Source organism: Ornithorhynchus anatinus, chromosome 2, assembly GCF_004115215.2.
Source record: "Ornithorhynchus anatinus isolate Pmale09 chromosome 2, mOrnAna1.pri.v4, whole genome shotgun sequence".
Classification (NCBI taxonomy): domain Eukaryota; kingdom Metazoa; phylum Chordata; class Mammalia; order Monotremata; family Ornithorhynchidae; genus Ornithorhynchus; species Ornithorhynchus anatinus.
In genome coordinates, this window is record NC_041729.1 from 97,252,698 (window position 1) to 97,267,680 (window position 14,983).

Here is a 14,983-nt window from a genome sequence, read left to right on the forward strand (position 1 = left end):
GGACTGAACGCCTGACACGAGGATCATTTTTGAGGATGTCGGCCCACCTGTCATGGCACTGAGTGAGTGACGGTGCTGGGTCTCTAAGGGTAGGACCCTGTGCCCACCACTTCTCCTCCTCTCGGTCCACCCCTGCTGACTGATAACCGCTGCTGACTAGTACAGTCAAAATCAAAATGAAGAAGGCTAGTAAAAGGGAATGATTGGTGCTTAAGCTACCTAAAAATTGGTCTAATGTCGGCCAATTAGCCCGGTATGATAACTGCTATTGAAAAAGTTGGCTCACCCTTCATGATACCTGTTAATATGCACATGTATAGTCAGGTTTCTTATTCAAAGATGAAATACTGATGGGAATGCTAGCTATTCATGCAGATGTACCTAAAATGACCACTATACAACAAATAGTCCTTTCCCACACTGCAACCCAATGGAGACGGTCCTTCAGTCTGCAGGGTGTGTCTATTGTTATATTGTACTCTCCCAAGTGCTTATAACAGTGTGTTCAATAAATATGATTGGCTGACTGACTGGTGCCCTTCCTCAAAATGCTTCTTTTCCTATAAGGAAAAATGAGCCTCTTCATTTCCTTTTGCTGCTGCATATGTCAGTCTACCCACTTCTGACCCTTCTCAGAATCCCATAGCTTGGCTGATGGCAGGATTTCCAGGAAAATAACAAATGGAAGAAGTTCTGGGTAATGGGATGATGTGTCAAAGTCATACAAGTCCCCCTCTTTGATGTTGTTCTATTTCTTTTTAGAGGAGGCCTTTTGCAGAATGACTCAGGAAGTTTTACTATTGAGCATTTGATACAGGCCTCCTCCAGCTAGTCCCCAACTAGTCCTGGGGTTTTGCTTCTTGCCCACCAGGTTCCAGATTTTCCTATGCTTCCAGGTACTACCCCACCGCTGGTCAAGGGAGCTGAAAACTATTTTTCCCGCCAGTACCTGCTTTCAGAGACCAGTAATGCTGCTCATAGACTGTCAGTCTACCAGGCAGTCTTCTATATTGAGCACTTACTGGGTATACGGCACTGTTCTAAGCACTTTGGAGAGTAGGGTATAACAATAAACAGACATACTCCCTGCCTCCAGAGAGATTACAGTCTAGAGGAGGAGACTGACATTAATATAAAGTACAGATATGTACACAAATTCTATAGGCCTGGGAGAGGGGATGGATTTAAGAGAACAAGTCAGGGAGACGTAAAAGGGAATGGGAGAAGAGGAAAGGAGGGCTTAGTCAGGGAAGGTCTCTTTGGAGACAAAGACCAGGACAACAACCAGGTGTGGGATTATTTGAACCTAAAGGCACCTTCACTGGAAGAATCACTTTGAATCTGCTTGATAAGGACAAGAAGCTAGAAATCCAATCCAGGAAGTGAAAGGAATTTTTCAAAAATTACATTAAAAAGCTGGATGTTATCCAAACAATGAACCCATAATGCTTTTGGAATTGGCTGAAGTACCCTAAAACCATTAGCTGTTACTTTATGAAATCTCATGGAAAATAACAAGCACTTCAGTAACACAGAAAGTTACTAGATCAAATCATCGATTGATTTGAGAACTCTTAGTTTATGAAAGGTCACAGTACCTTAGGTATAGTTCAAGCTGATTTTGTCCTAGAAGGAAATTAGATTGATTTGGCAGAATAGCTCTTCACAAAGTGGTCAATCTTGTCGATTAGAAGAAAAGAAGGCATAGAGTAGCTCAGGGTTTTCAGGGCTTTTTACCAATCATATGACATTACACGCATAAACTATTTAGGCAATAAAGTGTACATTAAATGAGTGTGCTTCTGGTTAGGTGCTTATCTTGTCTTATGCCGTCGAGTCCCATAGCGAGGCACATCTCTCCCAGAACACCCCACTTCCCTCTGCAACCATTCTGGTAGTGTATCCATAGAGTTTTCTTGGTAACAGGGGTAAGATATTTGGGTGAGTTAATGATTTTTACTTTGCACATGGTTCCTCCGAGTGACCTGGTGCCACTCTCACAGACAGAATCCTGGGTTGGATGGACCACTGGTCATTGCTCAGAGTTGCATGTTTCTTAAAATCAGGCCTGGAAAATTCAAATAAAGACCATACCGGGAGGTGGTCCAGTTCTAAGTTCCAGGACTTACTGTATTTTTATTTCCTTTTTAATGAAGGAATTCAAAAGTTGCTGTTTGCAGGAATATTCTCCATTCCTCAAAGTTTACCCCATCTTCTGGTCTTTGAAGTTTATAATGGCAAACTGCAAAGATAATTTTTAATGATTCCCCACTAATGGCTAATTTTCCTTTCTTAGGGTATTTCCGTAAGGAAGCAGTCTAGCCTAATAGAAAAGGCACCGGACTGTAGGTCGGCAGATCTGGGTTAAACTCCTACCTCTGCCATTGACCTGCTGTGTGACTTGGACAAATCTCCACCTCTTTGGGCTACTTCTTCCTCATCCAAAAAAGGCAGATGAGATAAACTGTGAAACCATGTGGGTTATATCTACCCCAGCCAGCACTTAAAACATAGTAATCTCCTATAAATGCCATAATTATTTATTCTACCTCCATTTAATGAGTTGAAAAAGGCACTGCTAACCACTCTGACACTGATGCTTCTAAGATTATAAACTGCTTGAGGGCAGGGATCATGCCTTCCAATGAAATTTTACTTTCTCAAGTGCTTAGTACAGTGCTCTGCACACAGTAAACTATCAATAAACACCAAAGATTGAATGATTGATAAAGCACGGTCTGGTAGAAAGAGCATGGATGTGGGTTCTAATTCCAGGTCTGCTACTGGCTTGCCCTGTAACCTCTGGAAAAGTTATTTAACCTCTCAGCTTCAGTTTCTACCCACGAAAAATGTTTCGTGAGGATAAAATGAGGTAGTATGTGCTTTTTTAAAAATGAGAAATATTATACAAATGGGTGCTTTATGATTATTAAGGCTATGCGATCAATATAGTACTTGGCAGCACTTTGACTTTTTAATCCTATCTTCAAATAGACTTCCCCCCAACCTTTCTGTGACCAGCCCAGGTTTGTCTCTATCCAGAAACCCTATTGCTCCTCCTTTACTCACTCTCATACTGCTGCTCAAACCAACTATTGAGAAGCAATGTGGCCTAGTGGAAAGAACATGCTCTTGGGAGTCAGCAGGCAAGGATTCTAATCTCAACTCCACCCCATGCCTGTTGTGTGATCTTGGGCAAGTCACTTAACTTCTCTGTGCCTCAGTTACCTCATCTGTAAAATGGGGATTAATAATAAATCAGTGGTATTTATTGAGCACATACTATGTGCAGAGCACTTAGGAGAACATGATGCAATAGAGTTAGTGGACATGTTCCCTACCCATAATGATCTTAGAGCCTAGAGGGCAAGCCAGACATTAATACAAATAAATAATTTATAATGTATAATGTAAAGAAATGTATACAAGTGCTGTGGGGCTGGGGGTGGGGTGAAGATCAATTGTCCATGGATCACAGAACCAAGTGCATAGTCAATGCAGAAGGGAAAATGAGCAGGATAAAAGAAGATTTAATCAGGGCCTTTGGGAGGAGTTTGACCTTAATAGTGCTTTGAAGGTGGAAAGAGTGGTGGTCTAGTGAATGTGGGGGGGAGGGAATTCCAGTCTAGAGGGAAGAGGTGGATCTGTTAGCTCATTGTGGGCAGGGAATGTGTCTGCTTATTGTTACATTGTACTCTTACTGTTACATTGTACTCTCCCAAGTGTTTAGTACAGGGCTTTGCACACCGTAAGTGCTCAATAAATTCTATTGAATGGAAAAGGTCGGTGGAGAGGTAGACGAGATTGGGGCACAGTGAATAAGCTGGCACTAGAGGAGTGGAATGTGCAGGCTGGGCTCTAGTAGGAAATTAGTGAGGGGTGGTAATAATAATACTAATATTTGTGGTATTTGTTAAGTGCTTAATGTAGTGCCAGGAACTGTACTAAGTGCTGGGGGGAGTACAAACAAATCAGGTGGGACACAGTCCCTGTCCCAAGTGGGGCTCACTGTCTCGATCCCTGTTTTGTACATGAGGGAATTAACTGATTGAATGCTTTTAAGACAATTGCAAGGAGTTTCTGTTTGATGTGGAGGTGGATGGCCAGCCATTGGAGGTGCTTGAGCAGTGGGGAGAAAAGGATCTGGGCAGCAGAATGAAATATGGACTGGAGTGGAGAAAGACCGGAAGCTGAGAGGTCACTGAGGAGGCTGATGCAGTAGTCAAGTCAGGAAAGGATAAGTGCTTGGATCGATGTAGTAGCAGTTTGGATGGAGAGAAAAGAGTAGATTTTAGGGATGTTGAAAAAGTAGAACTGACAGTATTTAGTAACAGATTGAATATGTGGGTGGAATAAGAGAGATAAATTGAGGACAATGCTAAGGTTATGGGTTTGTGAGATAGGGAGGATAGTGGTATTGTCTATAGTAATGGGAAAGACATGAGGTGGACAAGGTTTGAGTGGGAGGATAAGGAATTCAGTTTGGGATATGTTTAGTTTGAATTGTTGGCGGGAAGCCAGGTAAAAATGTCCTAAAGGCAGGAAGAAATGTGAGATTGCAGGGAAGGCAAAAAGTCAAGACTGGGGGTGTAGATTTGGGAATCATTTCCATAGAGATGGTAATTAAAGCCATGGAGAAGTCATTCCCTCCAAGAGAGTGGGTGTAGGTGGAAAATAGAAGAAGACCTAGAACAGAGCCTTGAGGGACCCTCACTATCAGAGGGTGGGAGGGGGGGAGGAGCCAGGAGAAGAAACTGAGAAGGAGTGGTCAGAGAGTTAGGAGGAGAATCAAGAGAGGGCAATGAAGCCAAGGTTAGATAAAGTTTCAAGGAGAAGGGTGAGGTCTACAATGGCAAAAGCAGCTGAGAGGTCTAGAATGATTAGGATAAAGTAGAGGCTATCTGACTTTCAAGAAGAAGGTCATTGGCTACCTGAAAGAGGACTATTTCCATGGCGTGAAGAGGGCAGAAGCCAGATTGGAGAGGATCTAGGAGATTTGGAGGAGAGGAAATGAAGACAGAGGGTATAGACAACTCTCTTAAAAAGTTGGGAGAGGAAAGGTAGGAAGGAGTTGGGGTGATGCCTGGAGGGAGCCATGACGTTAAGGGAGAGTTGTTTTAGAATAGGGGATGTAAAAACATGTTTGAAACCAGTGGGGAAGAAGTCTTTGGAAAGTAAGCAGTTGAAGATGGCAATCAGGGTGGGAAGAAGAAAGGGGACGAATGTTCTAAAAAGGTATGAAGGAATGGGGTCAGAAACATGGATGGAGGGGAGAGACTTAGAAAAGAGGTGAAAGATTTCATCTTGAGTTATCCTGGGGAATATAAAGAGACTCAAAGAGGGTGGAGGAGAGGGGTGGATTGGGGAGGAGCAGGGGAGATTTTAAGGAGATCATACCTGATGGCTTCAATTTTGAAGATAATAATAATAATGTTGGTATTTGTTAAGCGCTTACTATCTGCAGAGCACTGTTCTAAGCACTGGGGTAGATACAGGGTAATCAGGTTGTCCCACGTGAGGCTCACAGTTAATCCCCATTTTACAGATGAGGTAACAGGCACAGAGAAGTTAAGTGACTTGCCCACAGTCACACAGCTGACAAACAGCAGAGCCGGGATTCGAACCCATGACCTATGACTCCCAAGCCCGGGCTCTTTCCACTGAGCCATGCTGCTTCTTTGGATGAAGAGGATGAAGAATGTGGCTGGGTCATTAGGGGATAGAGATGGTTGGGGAGCGGGGGAAGGGACAAGAAGTTTGAGGAGGGACTTAAATGTCTGGAACAGCTGGTGGGGCAGTAGGTATGGGAGTGAATTGGGAAGCAGAAGGGTTGTTGTCGGGCAGAGGAGAGGGCTAAATTGAAGGGGATAAGAATGAATTTAAGGTGGAAAAGGTCAGAGAGAAGTTTGGATTCCCTCCAACAGCACTCCGCAGCTCAGGCACAGGAGCAGAAGAAGCCAACTGCGGAGGTTATTCAGGGTTGAGGTTTAGTGGTATGAAATCGGAAGAGGGACAGGGGAGCAAGGGACTTCAGAGGAGATGGTGGTGTTGAGTGTGTCTATTTGTGTGTCAGGAGAAGGTAATTTGGATATGGAGACCAAATGGGGTAGGAGGACAGTAGAATATTGGAGGAGATCGAAAGAACTAAGGTCTCTGTGGGGAAAAAAGATGGATTTGTGAGTGGTAGGTGTTTGGGAAAGAGAGCAGGTGAGGAGGTTGTGGTCTGATAGAGGAATTTCAGAATTGGTGAGGGTAGAGAGTGTATAGTTACCAGAGATTATAAGATCAAGTGTGTGCCCAAGTTGGTGAGTGAGTGAGGTAAGGTTGAACTGTGAGACGAAGTGGACAGTGGAAGGTTCATCGGGGATAACCACGTAAATATTGAAGTCGAAGTCCCCAATGTAGCAACAGAGAATGAGAGAAAGAATGTGAGAAGGGGATAAAAATGGTTCAGAAAGTTGAAGGAGGGATCTGGGGGATGGTAGATGACAGTAACTATTAACTGGAGTGGGTGGTAAAGGGGTTGATTTGGGCTTCAAAGGTAGAGAAAGAGAGGGAGGGGGGAGGTGGATTGTTGCCAAAGCGGCACTGGGGAGCGAGAAGGAAGCCGACTCTTCTCCCTTTCCCAGTGAGTCTGGAGGAGTGGACGAAGATGACCGCCGCCCCCGACCAAAGAGAGCAGCAGGGGAGACTGTGTCATCTGGGGAGAGTCAGGTTTCAGTGATGGCAAGGAGGAGCAGTGACGAGGTCAGGAACAGGTCAATGATGAAGGGAAGGTTCCCCATGATGGAGAGAGGGTTCCACACGCCGCACTTGGATGAGGCTGTGGGGAGGGTATGTGGGTTGGGGACAGAGCTAGGAGTAGGAAGGGACTGAATGGGGATGAGCTGGTGGAAGCCAATGGGGTGGGATGGGGATGAGGGGCATCCTAGAACTGGGATAGGGTGATAGAGATGGGCTGGGAAGAGGGGTGGGTTTCGTGCAAGGCATTGAGAGGGCTTGACTGACAAGGCAGAAATGTGGAGGGGGTGAGGAGGGGTGCCGGGCCAGGGGTGGAGGGGGTCAGAGGGAGGAGACAGAGGGCATATGGGGTGGGGGGTGGGGAGCTAGGACATAAGAGAAGGTAATTCCAGAGCTGCTGTAGTTGATCTGTAGATCCAGTGACTAAAGTAGGTTCCTCAAATAAGTGGGGACTGAGAAGCTCCCAGCTGGGGGACTGGAGTGGGGAAATCTACAACTTCTGAGCTGCAATTAGCGAGTCACTAAAGTGCATGTCTAGAATTAATGGGCGAGTGCTATCATGTCGATAGCTGTCGATGGGTGACTGAGGTGTTATTATCTCCTTGGTGAATGACTGTCCTGCTTTGGCATCGGAGTATAGTGTGGGAAGGTGTAGGGCAGATGGGGGACTGGTGATTCCTCCCTCGTGCAGTTTCAAATCCCTGATGCACGGATGGGGGGAGGAGGGAATGCAGGTGCCGGAGTCCCCTCCCTTGGTGCGGTTCTGGGCCCCCCCGAGGTTAAGACTGTGTGCCCCATGTGGACACGGACTGTGTCCAATCTGATTAGATCGTATTTACCCCAGCCCTTAGCACAGTACCTGGCACGTAACAAGTGCTTAACAAATACGTTAAAAAAAATAACTATTCCAGATTTTTAACTATGCTCTATAAATAAATGATTGATTGATTTTAACTCCCTCCTTAAATCCCCAGGGCCCCAACCTCCCTCCTATTTTGCCTCTGTTGATCTCGTCATGTACTTCATTAACTGAATCCATCAGGAGTGAAATTTCTCCAAATCTCCCTGTTGCACCCCAAGCTCCCTCTTACCAGCCATTTTTCAGGAGGAGATCCTCCTGCCTGCTTTGGAAATTCATTCATTCATTAAATCCTATTTATTGAGGGCTTACTGTGTGCAGAGCACTGTACTAAGCGCTTGGAAAGTACAATTCGTCAATAAAGAGAGAAAATCCCTGGCCACAACAGGTTTACAGTCTAAAAATCTTCCTCCATCCGGACCGCAAACTCCATTCTTTTGCACCTTATAAAAATAATTACCTCCACTCTCCCTCCTCAGTCACCATCTTCAACTGCTCATGCTCCAATGGACCCTTTGCTCCGTTTTTATACATACCCATGTACCTCCTAACCTGAAAAAACCCTCTCTCAATTCCACTGCACCACACAGCTATCTCCCTGCCTGACTTACCTGCCGCATTGTTAGTGCCTTGAAGGCAGATCGTGTCTACTAACTCCATGGTACTCTCCCAAGTGTTTATACTCTGCACAGACTAAGCGCTCAACAATTTGATCAACTGATTCCATAGAGAGCAAGCCCCTCGGAATGATGGATTTTATACTCAACATTGAATGTTCGAGACTTCAATCTATATTTCATCCAAACTGGAATAGCCAGATGGCAAGGACCTAACACCGAGTTATAGATTTGAATCCCCCTCCTAAACCACTGTTAGAGATCTCAGCTCTTATGTTTCCATGATTCACCTGTGAATTGACATAATAATAATAATAATGGCATTTATTGAGGGCTTATTATGTGCTAGCCACTGAGCTAAGCGCTCGGGTGGATATAAATAATGATAATAATATAAGCAAATCGGGTCGGACACAGTCCCTGTCTCAGTTGGGGCTCACAGTCTAAATCTCCATTTTACAGATGAGGTAACGGAGGCACAGAAAAATGAAGTGACTTGGCCAAGGTCACACAGCCGACAAGCGGTGGAGCGACAATTAGAACCCACGATTTTCTGACTCCCAGGCCCGTTCTCTATCCACTACACCATGCTGCTTTGCATGTTAAGCGCTTCTTATGCGTTTACTGTGCACCAAGCACTGTTCTATACGCTGGGATGGATACAAGCTAATCCGATTGGACCCAGTGGCTTGATTGATCTATCCCTGGGCCCAAATCTCCTGCCGTTTCAACTGAGATTTTTCCTACCTGGGATTACCTGAGTCGTCCCCATCTCCGTCTGGGGATTAAAAGGGAAGAAGACCATCTTTTCATGGTACGGGGAGAAAGCAAATCCACGTTTGAGGAGAGGAGAAAGGGGATGGAAAAAAAGCCTCGGGTTCACATGGCATTGCCAGCTGTCACCTGCGCCCCTACCCTGCAGCCTGGTGAGGGCATCGGGGGTTCGCGGGCACCTGCTTGGGTTTATCGGTGGCTTTAAGGCTCATTGTGTCTGAGACCCAGCCGCGTGGGAGCGAACAAAAGACAACAACTCTCGGCTGCTTCCCATCGCCGCACCCGGAGACGTCACCAGGGACTCTAGTCCCAGTCCCTCCCTCCCCTTCCCAACCTTCCGGACGAGAAGGGTGGGTGGAAAAAAAACATAACTGATCAGAATCGATTGTTTTTCCAGAAAATCTGCGTTCGGGACGATGGGGCCCAGTCCCAATTCTTCCTGGGGCTTGGTGATCCTATCCAAGTCCGGGGGTGATAATAATTATGTGCCAAGCAATCATTATGGGCTTACTGTGGGCCGATCGCTGTTCTTAATAATAATGATGATGATGATGGTATTTTTAAGCGCTTACTATGTACTAAGCACTGTTTTAAGCGCTGGGTGTTGGTGGGAAGGGGGAGGGGAGGGGGATGAGAGAGGGTGGGAGAGGAGAGAGGATGGAAATCCACCCTGAGTCCACGGGCGTGGTTCCTCTGTTGTGTTGCGCTTTCCTTCTCCCAGTCTTTCCCCTCCCGCCCCCTCCCCTTTCTCCCTGTCTCTCTCTCTCTTTCTCTGTCTGTATCTCTCTGTCTCTTTCTTTCCCCGCCCCCATCCCGGTGAGGTCATCGGGCTCATGAATATTGCTGTAGATGAATATTGCTGTGCATGAATATTGCTTTCCGAGCAGCGGCGGTGGCATCGGGGGCTTCCACCCCCTCCCCAGCCTGGTAGGTACCGCTTCGCCCCTCTCCATTGTCCGGGGATGGAGGATGGAGGATGGAGGATGGAGGATGGGGGATGGAAGATGGGGAGGGAGGCGGGGGCGACCACCCTGCCCCATCGGGAGAGCCAGGGGAACCCTTGCCCCGATGCCTAGCTGAACTTCCCTCCGGCTGCAAGACCCAATACCCCGGAAGATGGAAGGGGCAGGGGACCACCCAGCCCTCCCCCACCTTGGGCATCCCCATTATAGGGAAGGGGGCTCCCCTCCCGGGGGCAGGGGGGAAGCTGGAGGGCAATGAGGGTGAAGAGGGATGGACTAGATGGGGGCATTCATTCAATCAACCGTATTTTTTAAGCTCTTACTGTCCGCAGAACACTGTACTAAGCGCTTGCTGAAGCAGGCTGAAGAGGGGGGGATGCTCCTGGATGCGGTTTTCCCAGGGAGAACAAGGCAGAGACTCTGCCACTTTCTGGGAGGAGGGTGGGGGGCCTTGGAGAAGAGCATCCCTAGATCCTAGGTCAGCCGGGTTTCTGGGGGTGGGGGGGTGGGCGAGGAAGTGTTGGGGGGTCCCGGCGACTTTGGGGAGGGGAAACTTCAGGAAGGCTCGGCAGAGAGCTGATTCATGGCAAGAGACTGGTGCAACTTTTCCCCGTTATCTTCTTTTCACCATCATCTTCTTTGAAAAGGAGGAGTGGGAGGGAAAAAAAAAAAATCCCGAAACAAAGCAAAGCGGTAGGGGAAGGGGGGGAAGGGGGAAGCAAGGATCCCGGGAAGGTGGACTGGGGGGGGGGGCGATCAGCCCCCGGACGAGGGGACAGAATCCCAGATGACCAACGAGTGGACAGACGGACAGGCGCTCCCGGACCTACGGGACTGTCCTTGGATCCAAGGTCGGAATGAATATTTTCATAATTTTTTTTTTTCCTGGGATCCGGGTCATTTGGTCGGGAAAGGCAGACGAGGAAGGAGGGTGGGCAGCAGCAGCAGCAGCAGAAAAAGAAAAAGAAATTGCCAAGCAATTGCCTCTCTCCGGGGAAACCGGCTCTTCTCCAAGTGCTGAACGAAAAGGCAAAGGTGTTGGCTTTGGATCCGGGTCTAGGCAGCCTCGAGCCCTTAACAGCCCAGCGCTCAGTACAGTCCTCTGCACATAGTAAACGATCAGAAAATACGATTGAATGAATGAATGACTGAGCAGTCCAGTTCAGGGCTACAGTGGCCGGGTGGCCCTATCTCCCGAGGTTGTTTCTGCTGGCTCCTGACAAGATAGCTGGCCATCCAGAGTTAGCCTCAAGTCCCCATCTTCCCAGAGCAAGGGTCCTCCATCTCCAGGTTGGAAAAAAAAACCCGTTGGACCAGAGCAAAGTCCAGCGGGGAAGGAACACGGGTTGGAGGGTTTCAGCTCCCTCGGGGATCGTTGGCCGAGTGGGTGGTTATAACCTCGATTTTCCTGGCTGAGTGATTTTTGTGGGCCAGTCCCTCGTATTCATTGAGTCTTACTGTTTGCAGAGCACTGTACCGAGCGCTCGGGAGAGTACAGTATAACAATAAGCAGATACATTTCCATCAGAATGGTCCGAGGAGCAGCTTAGAGAGCTATGTGCCAGCTGGGAGAGGAGGGAAAAGTAAGTCAGGCCGGAACCGGATCGGTTAAAAAACCTGATTCTGAGCGCACTCTCTATCTCTCTCCCACCCCTCCTCTTCTCTCCTTCCCTTTCTTCTCCTCCCTCCCTTTTCCTCTCTCTTTCCCTTCTCCCTCCCTCTCCCACTCTTTCTCCCCGCTCCTCTCGCCCTCTCCTCCCCTCCTCCTTTTCCTGTCCCCCGCCCACCCCCCATTTATGCCCCCTGTGCCTCGTCTAGCCACCCCTCCATCATGCGAGGCCGTGACAGTTTCTAAGCGTCCACAAGGCCCGGAGCCGAGAGGTGCCCACCCGAGCTGCCCAGTCTGACAGAGCCAAGTCCAGCGCGGATTTGCCTGCCCGGGGCCTCGCCCTCCCTACCGTCCTTCCCTTCCAAACCCAACCCGGGTCGGTTACTTTCTGGGCAACCCGGTGGGGAGGAAGAGGAGGAAGAGGAGGAGGGGAGGTCCTTTTTTTTTCCCCTGTAAAACCGAGGGCGGGTTTTCTTTTGTTTCTGCCTTGGCTTTAAGGGTGAGGAGGAGGAGGAGGGAGGCGATGGGCGTCTCCTAATGGCATCCCTAGGAGGATGATGGGGCGGGAGGGGAAAGGGAGAAGGGAGGATTAAATCTCCAGGGCCCATCCTGGCCCGTCCTCCATCCTCCCGGTACATTTTCCCCATCTTCCCGGGGTCTGCTGCGGCTGGTCCTGGATTCCTCCCCTGGGCCTGGAGTCAGCCCATCCTGCCCTGCATTTTCTTGGAGAGAGGGAGAGGGAAGGGGGTGGTCTTGAAGGCCTGTTCTCCAGGACCCAAGAGCCCGGTGGGGTTCCGCCCCTAGGCCTCTGGTCAGCCCACCCTGGCCTGCATTTTCCTGGAGAGAGGGAGAGGGGAGGGAGTGGTCTTGAAGGCCTCTTTTCCTGGACCCAAGAGCCCACCTAGACCTCTAGTCAGCCCACCCTGGCCTGCATTTTCCTGGAGAGAGGGAGAGGGGAGGGAGTGGTCTTGAAGGCCTCTTTTCCTGGACCCAAGAGCCCACCTAGACCTCTAGTCAGCCCACCCTGGCCTGCATTTTCTTGGACGGGGAGGAGGGAGTGGTCTTGAAGGCCTCTTTTCCCGGAGCCACGAGCCCACCAGGGCCCGTAGTCAGCCCACCCTGGCCTGCATTTCCGAGGAGAGAGGCGGAGGGGAGGGAGTGGTCTTGGAGGCGGCTTTTCCAGGACCCGCGAGCCCACCTTGGCCTCTAGTCAGCCCCCCCTGGCCTGCATTTTCTTGGACCGAGAGGAGGGAGTGGTCTTGAAGGCCTCTTCTCCCTGGGCCTCTGGTCAGTCCACCCTGGCCCGCATCTCCCTGGAGCGAGGGGAGGGAGTGGCCTCGAAGGGCAGTTTTCCGAGACCCGGGATCCCGGGGGGGAAGGATGGGGGGGGTCGCCCCGGGGCTTCGGGGGGGCCCGTTGGGGGTCGAGGGGTGATGGGGGGCGATGGGCGTCTCCTGATGGCAGCCCTCGGGGGGAGGCGTGCGCCGCTATGAATCCGCCGCCGGCAGGGGGCGCTGCGGCAGCCTCGGCTGCAGAGCCTCGCCTGCACCCGGAGGGGAGCAGCTGCAGCAGCTGCAGCAGCAGCAGCATCAGCAGCAGCAGCAGCAGCATCAGCAGCAGCAGCAGCAGCAGCAGCAGCAGCAGCAGCAGCAGCAGCAGAAAGCAGCAGCGAGCCCAGTCCCCGGGCCGCAGCCGGGACAGCCCCAGCCGGCAACCGGCCCCTCCCCCCTCGGCCAGGTCCCCGGTGGCCTCCGGAGCCAAGCTCGGCTCGCCCCGCCAGCCGCAGCCACCGAAAGCGGGCGGCGGACGAGGCGCGGCGGGGCCGGGGGAGAAGCCTCCTCCGGGAGGCCCTCCGGGAACTGTCCAGCCGGGGCCCGGTGCTGAAGCCGGGACGGACCCCGCCGGGGCCACCAAGCAGGGGCTGCGGGCCGGCGGAGGGGCTGGGGGAGGCCCGGGGGAGAGGGAGGGAGGCTTGCTGCAGCAGCAGGTGCAGCAGCAGGTGCAGCAGCAGCAGCATCTGCAGCATCTGCAGCAGCCGCCGCCGCCGCCCAAGGTCTGGAGAGCCAAAGCCGGGAGAACGCCGCAGAGGGGAGGAGGAGGGGAGGTGGTCGCCCCAGCCCCTTCCCCCTCCTCCCCTTCCTCCTCCTCCTCGTCGTCGTCGCCCTCCCCCGCGGGCAGAAGCGGCAGGACCCCCGGGCCCGGCCCCGCAGCGGGAGGCTACTGGCAGGAGGGATGTCTGCAGTCTGAGCTCATCCAGTTCCACCTCAAGAAGGGCCTGGCGGCCGCTCAGATGCAAACCAAGAGCGGCAGCAGCTGCGGCGGCAGCGGCGCCTCCGCCTCCTCGGCCCCCGCCCCGGCCGCCTCCCCCATGGAGCCCTCCGGGGCGGGACAGCCGCCGCCGCCGCCGCCGCAGGAGGAGGAGGAGATGCGGGAGGAGATGGAAAAGCTGCGAGAGGAGAACGAGACCCTCAAGGTGAGGGGCGGGGGAGGGGGGGGGCTGAGGAGGCCGGGATGCCGTCGGAGGGCCGGACGACTAGATGGGGAGGGAGGGGAGAGGGAGAAGGGAGGATTAAATCTCCGTGGGACATCCTGGACCGGCCCCCCGCCTCCCGGTGCGTGTTCCCATCCCCCCGGGATTTGCTGCGGCTGGTCCTGGAGGCGGCCCACCTTGGCCTGCATTTTCCTGGTGAGAGGGAGAGGGAGGGAATGGTCTAGAAGGCCACTCTTCCTGGACCCACGAGCCCAGTGGGATTCTGCCCCTGGGCCTCCGGTCAGCCCACCCTGGCCTGCATTTTCCTGGGAGGCATGGAGAGGGGAGGGAGTGGTCTCGAAGGCCTCTTTTCCTGGACCCACGAGCCCACCTGGGCCTCTAGTCGGCCCACCCTGGCCTGCATTTTCCTGGGAGGCATGGAGATGGGAGGGAGTGGTCTCGAAGGCCTCTTTTCCTGGATCCGGGAGCCCAGCGGGATTCTGCCCCTGGGCCTCTAGTCGGTCCGCCCTGGCCGGTTCCTAGGGAGAGGGAGGGAATGGTCTTGAAGGCCTCTTTTTCTGGATCCATGAGCCCACCTGGGGCTCTAGTCAGCCCACCCTGGCCTGCATTTTCCTGGAGAGATGGAGAGGGGAGAGAGTGATCTTGAAGGCCTCTTTTCCTGGACCCACGAGCCCAGTGGGATTCCATCCCTGGGCCTCTGGTCAGCCCACCCTGGCCTGCATTTTCCTGGAGAGAGGGAGAGGGGAGGGAGTGGTCTTGAAGGCCTCTTTTTCTGGATCCATGAGCCCACTGGGATTCTACCCCTGTACCTCTAGTCACCGTCTGGCCTGCATTTTCCTGGAGAGAGGGTGAGGGGAGGGAGTGGTCTTGAAGGCCCCTTTTTCTGGACCCACGAGCGCAGTGGGATTCCTCCCCGGGGCTCTAGTCAGC

General features: G+C 51.7%; 1 protein-coding gene across 2 annotated transcripts in view; it reads left to right on the forward strand.

The window, feature by feature from the left end:
- Nucleotides 1-13,026: 13,026 nt before the first annotated feature.
- The window catches only part of SOGA3 (SOGA family member 3), a 67,964-nt gene continuing 66,007 nt past the window's right edge, over nucleotides 13,027-14,983 (forward strand). For both annotated transcript variants that reach the window (XM_029057977.2, XM_029057978.2), the window contains exon 1: nucleotides 13,027-14,035. In XM_029057977.2, coding sequence (XP_028913810.1) covers nucleotides 13,052-14,035 — 984 coding nt within the window. In that variant the 5' untranslated portion in view covers nucleotides 13,027-13,051. The remainder of the gene's footprint in view (nucleotides 14,036-14,983) is intronic.